Source organism: Caretta caretta, chromosome 8 (assembly GCF_965140235.1).
Source record: "Caretta caretta isolate rCarCar2 chromosome 8, rCarCar1.hap1, whole genome shotgun sequence".
NCBI lineage: Eukaryota > Metazoa > Chordata > Testudines > Cheloniidae > Caretta > Caretta caretta.
The window spans coordinates 55,775,452-55,791,090 of record NC_134213.1 but is presented as its reverse complement, the minus strand read 5'-3'; the positions used below and the strand labels follow the sequence as shown (position 1 = coordinate 55,791,090).

The following is a 15,639-nucleotide window of genomic DNA, read 5'->3' as shown; positions in this document are numbered from 1 at the left end:
GAGCTTAATTTCGTAACTTGACTTAAAATTGGTCTTAATAAAGACCCTGGATTTATGGCTTATTACAACAATCTGGAACCCAGTAACCCCCCTTTTTGTCCTGTGACTACAGTGGTGTTAATGGTCCACTTCACCTTTAGTGTCCCTTAGAATACATGCTAACTACTTACGCTAAACTATCTGTTCAATCTTGTATTTAGCTGTCACACTTTGAGTATCTTTCCCTGATCTGAAGAAGAGCTCCATGTAAGCTCAAAAGCTTGTCTCTCTCCTCAAGAGAAGTTGGTCCAAAAAAAGATATTACTTTATCCACCTTGTCTCTCAGACCCACAAAAGTGTTTAGGTGCCTAGCTTCTATTTAGGAGCCTAGATATCTTTGTGGATCTGGGCATATGCTCCTATTAAGATCATGATCCCAAAATATAAATTGTTACAGTGGGTGTTGTGTGGTGGTGTTGTTAAACTGTAATCTGTTGCATTGATGGTCCTTTCAGGGCCATTCATGGGAACATTTCTGGAGAGGGTGAGTTAATGAAATGCAGTGAATATTTTAGTGTCTTAGCTAATTTCCAGCTGGGATAACTGCATTCTGCTTATCTAAATTTCCTCTTGCAGTTTGTTTTAGATACAGTATATTATCTGATTTCATCTGGTTATTCTGAGGCATCTATTTGTAAAACACTTTGTACAAAAGTGGAAAATAACTTCCTTTCCTCAATTGCTAAGAAGTATGGCTGTGGGCTGTGAATTAGCTACTGCCTTCTATCCCAGAGATAGCATAGGTACGTAGTGGAATAAGAAAACCCTGTGTACCTACCGAAGCCCTGGGGATGGGGAGGTGCAAGCCCACCCACATCTAAGCCCCAACCTAAGGGGAGGAGCCACTGGTCTCAGGCAACAAAAGATTATGGGGGGACAACAAGGGAAAAAACAGGGACAGGAGTGTCAAAAGCAGGGAGCCAGAGGAGGACACAGAGCAGAGAACCATGAACAGTGCCCACTGCTCCTCAAAGGCATCCAGGGAGCCAGAGGACACAGCCCAGAGATGTGACTTAAGGGAGGATCAGAAGTAGGCCCCACAGTTCCAGTTTCCTCCTCCTGGGCCAGCATCAGGAGGAGATCGGTGTGGAGGTCTTGTGACTTTGTGGGGCCATGGATGGGGTGTGCATAGATCAGGAAGTGCAGGGAAAAGTGCAGCCAGAACTTAAGGAAAAGGTTCTGGAGGAGCCGGAAAAGGGGCTTCAACATAGCACATTCGATGTAGATGTGCACCATGGTCTCCCTCTCACCACAGAAGGGGCAAATGGTGGGGAAGGTGGTAAACCGCTCCAGGTACACACCCTTGTTTACTGCTCCATGAAGGAGCTGCCGGATAGTATCCCTAGTGGGCTGTGGGACCAGGGTGGAATATGGACTGGCCCACTGGGGTTCCTGACCCTCCATGGGTGGTAGGAGGTCTCACCACTTGGTGTCAGGACGGGATACAAGGGTGAGGAAGTGAAGGGTGTGGAGCACGAGTGCGTATAGCTGTTTCCTAGGCATGGTTCAGAGGTGGACCGGCTGCATGTTGCGCAGCCAGCTCAGGTGGTGCATAGGGGGTGGGTAGGGAGGCTCACCCGGCAGGGGCCCAAAGGTAAACTCTGAAGGGTCAGGGGTGAGGGATGGGCAGGGGGCACCCTCCCGAGGACCTACTTCAGGAAAGCCTGAGAGGTGGGTAGTAAGGCTGCCATCACTTCCTGGAGTATTTGATGGGGAGTATATGACGGGGGACATGAGGAGTGGAGAGCCCCATGTGCCAGCTGAGAGCCAGGGGATCCACCCAATCCTTCTGGTCATAGTCCAAGAAGTTTCCGATCCTGGTGGTACCAACCAGGACCAGTCTCCGGCACACCAAGGGGGACTCTGCTATCTGCACACTGAGGTGGAGGTTGTGTTGCATAGGCTCCGCAAGGAAGTCCTCCCCCTGGATGGCTGCTGTGGATCTGGTCGCTGAGACTAGCTGCCAGGTCCTGAATACGTCCTGGTAAAAGACTGCAATCTCAGAGAGGTCTCGGAGGAGACCCCTGGTATTGAGGTAGAAGAGTTTCCGGTCATATTGGAGGTGGCAGAGTAAGGTATGCGCCAGTGCACTCCATGCTGGACTACTGGCACCATAAAGGAGTCTCTGGGGGCCTGGAGGGGGAAGACAAGGAGCTGACTGCGGAGTCGGAGCAGGCCCTCCCTGTGCACTCTCCTCCAGGGGGAAGAAATCCCTGTGTCTCTGTTTTAATTGTGTAGGTTCTTTGGGATGAAAGGTGCAAAACGTTTCTTTTAAATGTTTACATGGTTGGGTTGGTATTTTCTTTGTTGAACTGATCTCTTATCCCTTGCCATGCCACAGGCCCAAACTCTACAAAGCACTTCAATGGGATTTAAACTGTAGGGAAGGGGAGCGTATGTTATAAAACACAGAGTGCAATTATAAAATAACAATGGGTGAGTATAAAGGCTGCATACAGTACTCCAGTACTTTCTCTGAAGTCGTCATCACTTTTGGGTGCACAAGAAATATGGGGATCGGGCACTTGATGACAAGCTTGTACAATTCTGTTTGCCCAGCTCAGGGGACTTTGGTTTTTTCTCTTTTTTGGACTGGCTCATAAACGATTCGATTTTGTTCTGATCGTCCTGGTAAGGCCCGGCGAGTAGATTTCGGGGGCTGGTAAATATTCATGACTCGTTTGGAAAGCTGCTTTGTGGGGTTGTTCTTGAGCCTGAGTGGGAGCGGAGGGGACACAGCCCAGAACAAGCAGGGTTTTACTCCCTCAGAGGCGAGGGCTGTGCGGCTTGACCCGGGACGGCTGGAACCGGAGGGAGGTGAGCACACGGGCGTGTCGTGTGTGCAGCCCCAGCCCCCTCTCCATCCCGTTCAGCCTGCCCACCAGTGTGCGCCGCGAGGACCAGCAGTCCCCCGCCACCCCCCAGCAGCGAGGCTCAGCCCAGCCGGCTGGCGGCTTCTGCCCGAACGTCGCGCTCCGGAACATGGCTGCGCCGCCCGCTCTCCGGCTCCTGCTGTGCTGCTTGCTGTGGGCGAGGAGCGGGGCCAGCTTCCCCCCGGAGCCGCCGGAGGGCTCGGCCCCTTTGCCGGAGTCCCCTTTGCAGAAGCCCACCGTCTTCATCGCCATCCTCGCCAGGAACGCTGCCCACGCGCTGCCCCACTGCCTCGCCTGCCTCGAGCGGCTGCGCTACCCCAAGAGCCGGCTGGCCATCTGGTAAGGCGCGGGGCGGGGGAGCCCGGGGCGCCCCGCTCGGGGGCAGTGGGCGGGGGAGCTGATGGCCCTGGCCCGGGCCAGCGGGAGCCGAGCGGCGGGCGCGCTGCTCTGTGGGGGAGAAAAGTTTCTGGGCAGCTGCCTGCGGGAACAGGCAGCGTCTGTCTGGCCAGTGCGGGCGGGGGGCGGGGGGGTCCCGATGGCAGCGAAGGGGGGTGGGGGCCGGGCACGGGAAAGGGGGAAGCAGCGCAGAGGCTGGAAGGGAAGGGGTGCAGGGTAAGGGGGGGCAGTGCAGAGGTCAGTAGAGGGGGGCAGGGTAAGGGGGGGCAGTGCAGAGGTCTGGAGGGGGTGCAGGTTAAGGAGGGACGTGCAGGGTAAGGGGGAGGTCAGTAGAGGGGGGGCAGGTTAAGGGGGGCAGTGCAGAGGTCAGTAGAGGGGGCAGGTTAAGTGGGGCAGTGCAGAGGTCAGTAGAGGGGGGCAGCTTAAGGAGGGACAGTGCAGAGGTCGGGAGGGGGTGCAGGGTAAGGGGGGACAGTGGAGAGGTCAGTAGAGGGGGGCAGGGTAAGGGGGGGCAGTGCAGAAGCCAGGAGCATAATGATAAGAAAGCAAGGGAACAAGTAACCCACTGCCTCCAGCGCTTCAGCGATCGAGGACAGTGCTTTTCAAGCTTTTTTCATTTGCAGACCCCTAATATTTCAAATGGAGGTGCAGCCCTCTTTAGAAGTCTTAGCCATAGTCTGCAGAGACCCAGGGATCCAGGGACCACAGGTTGAAAACCACTGATCTAGGGCAAAGGGTCTTTGTCTTTGCTGAACATCTGAGGGCTCCCTGCGTTTCAGGACTCCTGGTACACTGAACAAGAGGTATCAGCCAGGGGCTTCCCTCTGAACCTTTTCTCTGCTGTGCTTTCCTAGCCCTAGCTGTTCTACTGGACAGGAGAGTCTTTCCTTACTGCATTGGTTGGGATCAGGACGAGAGCAAAGCTTTGCCTTACCCTTTGTGTTCTTAGCTGTAAACTTTCCCTGGAGCTACTGCTTCCTATGGAGAAAAGGATTTATTGGAACGAGCTGCCAGCGTGGCTCAGATTTTGGGGTAACTCCACCCCATCCATGCTAAGAGGGGAGGACTCCAAAACTAATCCCCTTCTCTGCAACCTACCCACATGGCTTGATACATTAAACCAGGAGCAGATGTCCACTAGCCTCTCCGGAGCAGAGCAGCGCATGCATCCCAAACTATGGAATGTGTGTTTTGGCTATAAAGACCATGAACACACTGGAGGTAGATAGGCAGCAACGATGTGTTTGGGAGGGTAGGGCAAGGCACATAAAGCAAAGCAGGGATTACAGCTCATGTTTTAACAGCCAGAAAAAACTTTGACTGAAACCACAGTTTTGTTGCAAAATTGCAGGTTTTGATGGAAGTTTGCCCACCTGCAGGCTTGATTGTTGGGGAAAATGCTTGATTCTTATGCAAAAATCCAGTCCTGGGGCCAAAATGAAAAACCAAAGTCTTTGTAGAGACAAATTGCTATTATATTATTGCCATTATTATACCGATTGAACAGCTGTACTTCAGTTATTAGAGAAACAAGGTGGGAGAAGTAACAGCTTTTATTGGACCATCTTTTGTTGGTGAAAGACAAGCTTTCCAACTACTCAGAGCTCTTCTTCAGGTCATGTTCTTGAGTTATGTTGAAATATTTGTGATGTGATCTTAGGCGTGCTTAAAACATATATGAATAGGTGCCTTTCAATATTTGTGTAAATCCAAAGAAATGAAATAAATAACATAGCTCAGTAAAAAGAACTGATTTGTCAGTGCTAGCTAGGTCTTAAATATTAGTATTTTGCAGATGTCCTAGAGGTGGCAATTGCCTGGTTTGGAAGGTGATCATGCTGAATAGGTACTGGAAGGCATTGAACAGAATATATCCAACAGCACTGGTAAGATACATTAAAAGGACCATAGCTCATGAGCAGTGTGGTAATAAAATATATTTTGTGGGAAAGGAAGAAATTGGCCTTGAATTCAATTAGCCTACTGGTATCTGAAGGGGAAAAAATCCTTTCTACTCACCAGACATTAGTTATACATGACTGGAGCAACAGAAGCTGGTAGATAGGATTCTAAGAAGTAAGAACTTTTGTGGGGCCAAGATTTAAAGTAAGAAATGCTGTTTTAGAGCTTGCACCTGATCCAAAGTCTTTTGAAGTCAATGGAAAAATGATTCTTGATTTCAATGAGCTTTGGATTAGTGATTCAGGAAGGAAGACTAGATTTTTAGGCCCCATCAATACCAATGGAAGCTTGCATTAAATTACTTAATCAAACCTGGACAAATATCCCTACATGCATTTCAGGGAGATAGTGGTTATTTACCTTCAAATACTCTACAGGTCTCTACACAAAATTACTGACTAAAAAAATGATTGGTTCTAATCCTCATGTATCATTATTTGGAAATGGGATCTCTGTTTTGTGCACTATGATGTCAGCATAAGTACTGCATTCTGAACTACGGACCAGCAACATGACTTAGAATAGGGACAGGCAAACTTTTTGGCCTGAGGGCTGTGCCTCCCCAAACAGCCAGGCGTGGACTGGCCCGCATCCCTGCTTCTTGCTCCCTGATGCCCCCCACTCCCCAGGACTCCTGCCCCATCCAATACCCCCTGTTCCCTGACAGCCCCCCAGGGACCCCCGCCCCATCCAACCATCCCTTCTCCCTGTCCCCTGACTACCCCTGGAACCCCTTCCCCTGACTGCCCCCCGCTGCCCCATCCAACCCCTCCTCTCATTCCTGACTGCCCCTGAGACCCCTACCCCCATTCAACCCCCCTGTTCCCCGCCTTTTAACCGCTCCAACCCCTGTCCACACCCTTGTCCCCTGACCATCACCCCAAACTTCCCTGCCCTCTATCCAACCCTCCTGCTCCCTGCCCTCTTACTGCCCTGCCTGGAGCACCCGTGGCTGGTGGCGCTACAGCCGTGCCGCCCGGCTGGAGCCAGCCACGCCACCGCGCAGCTCAGAGCACCAGGTCAGGCCGGGCTCTGCAGCTGCGCTGCCCCAAGAGCTCGTACACCCGCCACCCAGAGCATTGTGCCGGAGACGCAGTGAGCTGAGGCTGTGGGGGAGGGGGAAGAGCAGGGGAGGGGCCGGGGGCTAGCCTGCTGGGCCAGGAGCTCAGGGGCCGGGTAGGAGGGTCCCGCAGGCCGGATGTGGCCCGTGGGCCATAGTTTGCCCCACCTCTGACTTAGAACCATAAACGGACATGTTAGGGGTAAATGAACAACAAATGCATGTTTTAAGGATCTGAGAGTTGAGAGGTATTCCAGCAATGTGTAACATATCTCATTTTAGAAGTTTGTCTCTGGGCTAGTATGGTTTGCTCAGCATGTAGTCAATCCTGTTCTCATGTCAGTGGGAGTGCTAGGTTTAAACCTAGTTATTAGACATGTGTCAGAAAAAGTTTACTAGACCTTAAACCTTGCCTGCAATTCAGCTAAATATGTTTACCTGACATTAAAAAAAAACCCCACATTAACGAGAGAGAAGTTCAGATCTGATAACTAAATAGGATATATCAGGGGTTCTCAAACTGGGGGTCATGACCCTTCAGGGGGTCACAAGGTTATTACGTGCGGGTCGCAAACTGTCAGCCTTCACCCCCAAACCCCGCTTTTCCTCCAGAATTTATATATAGTGTTAAATATTTTAAAAAGTGTTTTTAATTTATAAGCGGGAGGGGTCACACAAAGTCGTGCTGTGTGAAGGCCCCATAGTGACAGAAGCATTCTAGGGGACTGCCCATGCAATTACAATACAAGATGACTAACAATATGGTGAGATTCATTATCAAAACTAAATAAGACAAGAGACTGAAAAAACGAGAGAGATATTCTTAAAAGGGGGCTCTGCACAGAGGTGAGGTGTGGTTAATATTGGAAATGCCTCTGGAAAAAGTGTCAATTTTTTTTAAATGAAGAAAGAAGGTCTGAAGTGGGTGTGCAGTGAAAAAGAAGTTCTATATCCTGTGGATTGCCATAGAGAAAGATTGATTGTCTGATGATACAGATCTGAGGTAGATCTTCTTAAAGGGCTGTTCCCACTGAAGTCAATAGCAAAACTTCCACTGGTGTGAGATGGTGCTTAGAGGCATGGAGTATCCAGAGCACAAGATACCCACTAGGACAGAGGTGGGCAAACTACGGCCCGCTGGCCACATCCGGCCCGCGGGACCCCCCGGTCCCTCCCCTGCTGTTCCCCCTCCCCCGCAGCCTCAGCTCACTGTGCTGCCGGCGCAATGCTCTGGGTGGCGGGTGTACGAGCTCCTGGGGCAGCGCAGCTGCAGAGCCCGGCCTGACCCGGTGCTCGGTGCTGCGCGGTGGCGTGGCTGGCTCCAGCCGGGCGGCACGGCTGTAGCACCGCCAGCCACCGGTGCTCCAGGCAGGTGCAATAAGGGGGCAGGGAGCCGGGGGGTTGAATAGAAGGCAGGGGAGTTTGGGGTGGTGGTCAGGGGGTGAGAGTGTGGATAGGGGATGGGGCAGTCAGAGGGCGGGAACAGGGGAGTTGAATGGGGGCCCATCTGTGCAGCTGAAATAGGCGCTGTAACTCACTATTAACACTTTTTGAGGAAAATTATTAATTTTAATTATTACCTACATATAAACTATAACACTGTAAATAAACAATGTACGTTTCCTTTCCATTGTAATGTAAACAATTGTAGTGATAGAAATCCCTAGCAATATGCACTCAAAGAAATGCATCAAGATCTTTGAAACCAAACAGTTTTAGTAAAATTACACTTTAAAAAAATGTTGAGAGCAAAATGTGGCGTTCAAACAGAGCAAACACAATGTATAAATGTACAATATATAAAATTGAACAAAAAGCAACCCAACAATGTTAACAAATTTGTTAAAAAACGTGTTATTTCTTGATTTTAAAACAAAATAGTTGTCCAACTTTGAATATTATATTGTGTTTTAAATTTTTTGGGGGTGTAAAATCTGAATTTGTATGGTGTGTAAGTAAAGACCCAACCCTATTCTCTACTAATTAGAAAATAATCAAAATATTGTAAATAAATATATAAAATAACATGTTATAACACACTTGTTATATTATAATAATGGGTACTCATCCTATCTGGCAAAGGAGAATCCAAACTTCAAGTATGTATTATCATATTTTCTTACCACTTTCTTTATGTTTTTGACTGGCTCATTTCGTGTAGCCGTAGATGGTCCAGGACTTTCATTATCTTCTCCACCAGTTTTCGTTCTCGTTTTCGAAAAATAAATTGATCCATGTCAGGTTGCAGTCCTGCTTGCCCTTTTTTACAGTTGTAAATGGCGGACTGTTTGTACATTGCTAGGTTACCTTGCAATGAAACATACTGGCGCAACTGCATTCTCCAGTCAAGCTCTTAATAAATGTTTAACTCCACGTGACTCATGTAATCTAAGTAAAAGCTATATAAATGTAATGTTTTGAGCTGTATATATTGGACAGAGTATAGAAAAATTTTATTTATTTATTAATAAAACCAAGCTGCAATATGTCAAGTTTAATTCTCACGAATACAACGGTACGTTTCACCAATAGATTGGTGAGACATGACTTCCCTTTACAAAAGTCGTATTGATTCTTCCCCAAGATATCATGTTCATCTATGTATCTAATAATTCTGTTCTTTACTCTAGTTTTAACCAATTTGCCTGGTACTGAAGTTAGATTTACTGGCCTGTAATTGCCAGGATCGTCTCATTGTGTCTCAGGGAAGTACAATGCCTCCCCTCGCTCCTGGGAAGCACAGTCTCAATTCCACTTCTATAGGAGGGTGCAGCGGGAGCTCAGCACTGTAGCTGGCCACATCCCTGCCTCCTTTCCTACTCTCCCTGCCCCTGGGGAGGTGCTAACAAAGAACAATCCCTGGGACTGCTGTTGGGGCTACTTCCTGTGTGGAAGGCATGGAAGAAGAGAGGTTTCTTGAGCCCCCCCCTTAAGTACCTGTTGAAAGGTAAGACACAGTTTGGCCCTCCTGCAAGTATATAAGGTTGTGACAAAAGCTTCCAAAATTTGGGGGATGGAGTGCTTCCAATGCCCAGCCATGCTAGAGTGCCTTAAGGAAACAGGTCAGTTGGATCCTGGTTGTATCTAAGTGTTGAGGAATATTTGTGGCCATTCCATTTTAATGGCCATTTTCCCTTGTTTTTCCTCAGGCTGTGTCAAAAGTTAAAACTTCTTCTTGTGTAGTTTTAGTGTGTGTACACTTACTATGGAAGTTTTCACTGGGATGGATTGGGCTTTCTCAGGGATGTGCCAGTTACAATCTGCTGTGAATCTAGGAGAAACTCATTTGGATTAGGAAACTGGCATGTTAGGAGGATTTGCTAACACGGTTTCATTAGAATTCTATCCAGTTACCATTAAAACTGAACTACAAATCAAAAAACCTCCCTTTCTTCCCTCTTTACCCTCCTTTGTCATGTGAAGAGAGCCTAAAGCTACGTTTTGTGTTTGTGGAGCTTTTCTCTGCTTATTTGGTACATAGGGAGTATCAGGTCCTGGCTCTTTCTTGTTTTTTTGGAGGACTTTGGGAAGATCTTTGGAGATCCTGTTTGGTGACATCACAATCAGCTGAAACATGAGTGGCAGCTCTCCCAGGTCAATTTGACATTGAAGCTAAAATCTTACTTGAAAAAGCCACTTCCCAGTGGTGCTGAGATGTTTGACCCTCACTTAGCTCAGCTGTGTCTACAGCTACTGCAGCTGCATCTCTGGTTGCCGTATAGACATCCCCTGAGAGGAATCAAAAGGCATTTTCTAAGGATCAAATTAGAAACTATGGGCCTGCTTCTCATCTCACATACAGCAAGTTTACCCCCACTGTATTTCTATTGACCAGTGGAGTTACTCCCAGTTTATATCAGTGTACATGAGCAGAGAATCAGGCCCTATTTCTCTGAGGTCGACTCAGCTGCAAGTAAGGAAAATGTACTGTTTGTAAGAGTGCTAATTATGGCTAGCTAGAACCTGATGAACCAGCCATAAGACTATGTCCAGCAGAACTTAGAATGCCAGACTCAGACCTGTGGCACTTTGGCATGAAGAGTCCTTCATTTCTTCTAAAGTACTTTTCAATGGCTTCATCTCACTGAGTCATAGCTTTTCCAAAGGTCACATTGATAATGACCCTGTCAAGAAGGTTGCAGATCTCTGCCATATACCCTTAAAATGTAAAGAAAGCAAATGTCCTTAGTTTCATCCATCAATTCCTATTGCTTCTGAGTTTTGAGCCACATCTCACTGTTGCTGCTGAGAGTTCCCTTGCTGCTGATTGTTGGACTAATCCAGTGGCTGCTGAAGTCAATGGGAGTATTTTCACTGAGTTTTGTGAACAGTGGATCAAGCCTTTTCTGATTAAATGCGCATGGAGTCAAGTTTTGCAGAGTACAATTATATGTTGTGAGATGCACTTTTGCAGGTCCACTTTGGAAATGACAGAGTATACAATAGGTGTGGCCATTGTTTGGTAGCAGCTTGAGATAAATCCCAGATGAGTAGAGGTAGCTCATTGCTGATGTACTGTAAAACTAGCAACACTAAGAGAATGGTTTATCCCTAAAGGTGTCAATGATGTGGCTAACAATGGAAGTTTATAAAAACAGTGTGATGGTGATGCAGTTTTCATAATGTCAAGATTGGTACAGGATTAGTCTATTCCTGTTTGATGCCAATAGAATGTGAATATTTTCCTATCATGTGAGTTCATAACATTTTTAAATGTGAAGCAATGTACATATATGGGAATTTCCATTAGTGAAGCAAGAATCATTTTAACTTCCCATGCTAAATACTCTTGTGAAATATTGGAGTTAGGAATCTGCTGTTTTATGCGCTCACTTCTGTCTATTGATACTGTTTTGATGTATCTCTAAAATCCCTTTTCTGTGTTATGAAACACATCAGATTGTTATAAATGGAATAATTTTGTAAAATAAACCTACTCTTCACTGTTTGCTTTTTGCACATCACTCAGTTTGGATGGTGAAAGTTGACTTGTCTGTTTTAGTTTCTTAGTTAATTTCTATAATCTTTTGTTAGTTTAACATAGTGACATATGGGTTGACTTTTATCATTCATATAGTACCTCTCCACTGTCTCTCATCATGAGGAATGCCACATAATTTTTTTAAAATCCAATTTTACGTTTGCCCCACAGGAATTTTGTGTTATCATGTAATAAAAATTCTACTTGGAACTTACATTATTAGGTATTTTGCAGTGGCACTCAGATCTCAACTGAGATCAAGGCCCCATTGTGCTAAGCACTACAAACACAGCTCCTGCCCCAAAGAGCTTACAATTTAAAAAGACAAGACAGACAGAAGATGGGAGTATATTATCATCTTTTACAGATGGGCGAAACTGAGGCAGATTGAAATTCACAAGGTCATCAGGGTTATCAGTGTCAGACCTAGTATTTGAAAACAGGAGTTCCTGACTCTTGCTGAGTTGCTGAGATCACATTCTCACTTCCAGTACTGTAAATTATTCATATCTGAAACGTAGAACCAGGAAACTGAGATTATACAAAATTGCCTTTATACTGAAGAAATGATTTTCTTCTTTTGTGTGTTTCACAGTCTTGGCAGGTGAAGTGTATGACATCATGAAATGCTTCAGTAGAAACATTGGAAAGGAAATCTGAAAATTACTGCTGTGACTTTAGTCTGTACCACTATCCTCAAATGTATTGCAGCTAACAATATTGATGAATTATGGAGCAACACTGAGTAAAATGTCAGCTGTAAGAATATAAGCACATAGTTATTCCTAATTTCTATGGATCCCCTTCTTGTACTGGAAGCTTCTTTAAGGGCCAGATTCTGATACTCTTACTCCTGTTGAATAGCACCATACTTCAGAAGTGGTCCCATTGAAATCAGGTGATATTAGGCATGAGTAAGAGTATCAGACACTTTCCCAAAATGAGTAAAGGAAGTAGTGAAAATAAAAATTCTGCACCGCTGTTGAGGTGTGTAGCGATTATGAGACCTGTTGGACTTCAGTGAGTGCTATGGGTGCTCAGTATCTGTGAAAATGAAGTCACTTATTTCGGCAACTAAATTGTGGTGTGAATAAACTGGAAAACAAAACAGATACACCTCTACCCCAATATAACACGACCCGATATAATATGAATTCGGATATAAGGCGGTAAAGCAGCGCTGCAGCCGGGGCAGGGCTGCGCGCTCCAGTGGATCGAAGCAAGTTCGATATAACGCAGTTTCACCAATAACACGGTAAGATTTTTTGGCTCCCGAGGACACTGTTATATCGGGGTAGAGGTATATTTGCTTTGTGTGACTGTCTGTCCAATGCATCTGAAAACACACCCACCTACCTTAGGCATCAAGGTTACAATTTTCCATAGCCAAGCAGATGCAGTATGCAATAGAATGTGTGCAATAATCATTTGGCTGTGTGGATCAAGTATCACTTTCCAAAGGCCATATCCTATTGATGCTGTTCCCCACCCCCTTCCTCTGGTTTATACTGGTTTTAAGTTTTGGTTTTAAGGGTTAGTTTGGAAGTAGTTTCTTGGATGTTTTCAAAGGTCAGAAAGAGTTGGTATTTAGATGCTTTGTATATAAATGTACTGTCACACGTCTTTGAATCCCATTAGACTGTAGCTAAAGAATCTATGCAGCTTGTTGGAGTGCCTAGTAGGACCAGTTAAAGGCTACGCTGTTGCTAAAATGCCAGAATTTACTTTGTCCTTGCAAGATGGAGACTTCTGCTCCTGGGAACGCAGTGTGATTTTTGGAAGCTTACTCTCTTATGGACCTGGATGTAGCAATCAGTAAGCTGTGATAACCCAGTGGGGGTTGCCCAAATAGATTTTAAATTCAGGAGTATGCAAGTAAAACCACAGTGTGCTCCCACCCCTAATCTGCCAAAGATAACAAGCTTTCTTCATATATTGTTTCTCCTGAAAGAAATCCTTATATTTGTGAGGTTGTTGTGTGAAACTTGTCAATGCATCCCAGGTTTTTAAGTATAGAGTGTGAATCTATACATGCTGTCTCTCTCTCTCTGGGTGAAGAACACTTCTATCAAGATTTGTTGTTTGCTCATGTCTGGTCCACATATGCTTTGTATTATGTACGCATGTATTTAGCTATATTTAAATCCCTCCCTCCACCTCAGTTTTCTTCAAAGTATGAAGGTTAAAGATCTTCTCCTTGTGTGTCTGTAGGAAAAGCCACCGAAGATTCTGTTTAAAGGATTATGTTTCTAGCCTGGTAATATCGAGCAACGGTTTGCATTGTTGCATACTTCTGCTGCTTTTAACTGTCATGTAAGGGGTGTCACTCACAGGCTGATTTTTGCTGCTTTACTGCTGGTTATAAATCAATGCTGAATCTCGTTAAAAGCTCACAGGATCCCAATGTTGCCTTCGCTTATCCCCCATGCAAAATCCATTAGACCAAATTCCGGGGGTCGACATGTGTATAATCAAGAGCAGAATTTGATCCATATGTTTCTATATTGTAGTAATAGCATATAATGTCCTTGTAGTCTCGTGTGACAGCTGGAATTAGAGCAGAGTGAGTCAATTGTAGAGTTCATATTGTCTAGTATAATACAATTTTAGAGGCTGAGCCTCAGAAGTAGTGAGTGCCCACATCTCCCACCAGCTTCAGTGGGAGTTGAAGGTGGCCAATACCTTTTGGGATCGGAACATTATTCTCTAGCCTCTTTGATACAAACTGTAAGATACTTTGGGATAAAGAATTTTTAAATAAGATGGTCACAGAGGTAAAATAAATACAGAACAACTAAGAGGTATAAACAGGTGAGAAACTAGTATGGGAAACAAAAAAATGGGCCCAATCCACTGACCTCAGTGAAGCTATTTTAAGTTATACCAGCTGAAGAACTGGCCATATAGGTTCTATGATGGATTTGAGATCTTTTTTTGTGTGGATATCATATGTTGTCCTGGTTATTCGGATGTTTGCTGCAGTAATGTATTGGGTTAGCTCAGTAGAGGACTGTCTTCAAAGAAGGCAGGAAGGAAAAGAATGGCTCAGGATAGCCACCTCTGAGCAAAACATGTGAGAGTTAGTAAGGGAAAATGCCAGAGCTATTAGCTTTGATGTTTTTGCCTCCTCTCCAACCAACAGACAAAACTGGTTTGGATCAGAATGGCCAAAACTTGGGAATTCAGAACTCTGGCAGATTTTAAAAGGGATTCTCTTTGAAGAGAATGGGGGTAGTTGTTTGGGGGAACCAGACTGAGACATAGGCACCCTCTGGTGTGTCTTGAGAAGCTAAGCCTGCCTAGGTCACCATCACAGAATGATAGTTTTAGATAAGATAGACACATCTGCAGATTGTTATTTCAAAAGTCTTTCTCTCTCTTTGCTTTGCTCCTACCCCTAAAACAAACAATACTTAGATTTAAGAAGGCTGTCTGTTCGCTGTACATCACTGGTCACAGAAGCCCAAAGGAAAGAACCGCAGTCAGACTTCCTGGGTAAGTACAGTTCATACATAGGGTAGTGTAGCCCAGGGACTGCTCAAAGAGTGGGAAGACTGCAAAATTTCATCCCAGGAGAAGTAAAGACACAAGTCCTGATACCTGTGGGGGCAATTCAGAGACCAGTGAGGGGACAGAGGTGCAGCTAGCCCTTTAACCATGATAGGTTGAACATAACCCTGCCCAACACCCCCCCCCCCAGCCCCTCCCCCCGAAACTCTTCCCCCCACCCTGTTATAAAATTACACTAGAGCTGAGAAATAAATCCACCGAAGCAAGGACATTCCCAGTGTTGCTTTCTGCCATGCATATGCATTGCAACATGTGTGATTATTTATCTGAGAGCCCGATGAGGCTGGATGGCTTCCCGTATCCTGTGAGGATTCTTTAAAAATGAATTGTAATGGTGCATTACACATGGAGAACCAAGTATTGGGAGCTGTCCACACAGCTGTCTGCAACGATGGCCAGTATTGTGGAATGTTTTGAAAGGCCATCTGTGTTGCAGTGCATAGAGAAGACTCAGCAGAGTGCAGGATTCTATGAGTGACTTAACTCACAATTTCCTTCCTTTGGGATGATGTCTCAGACTTAATGTTATTTCAGCTTGTTTGTTTGCCTTTAATTTCCTGTGTTTTAGTGGAAGCATGGTCTACACTGACAATGGTTTTGCCCTCATTTTCGGGGTGGATTAAGGCTAAATGTGGCCCATATACATGCATCAAAAGTCCAGAGTTTTGAGACAGAGTTTTGTCTTCCTCCAAAGGGCTTAGCTTGCTCTAGCAGGCATTTGGCTGCCAGCAATAAGATGTAATGCTATTTGCTACTCT

General features: G+C 45.7%; 1 protein-coding gene across 3 annotated transcripts in view; it reads left to right on the top strand.

The window, feature by feature from the left end:
- Window positions 1–2,599: 2,599 nt before the first annotated feature.
- COLGALT2 (collagen beta(1-O)galactosyltransferase 2) overlaps window positions 2,600–15,639 on the top strand; it is an 87,031-nt gene continuing 73,991 nt past the window's right edge. Inside the window, exons 1-2 of one of the 3 annotated variants that reach the window (XM_048862001.2) lie at window positions 3,156–3,251; window positions 5,094–5,194. Coding sequence is in view for 2 of the 3 variants with exons in the window: in XM_048862002.2 (XP_048717959.2) it covers window positions 2,712–3,251 (540 nt within the window). In the remaining variant the exon portion in view is untranslated. Of the gene's footprint in view, window positions 3,252–5,093; window positions 5,195–15,639 lie in introns of all 3 variants that reach the window. The other 2 variants (XM_048862002.2, XM_048862000.2) reach the window with 2 other exon arrangements.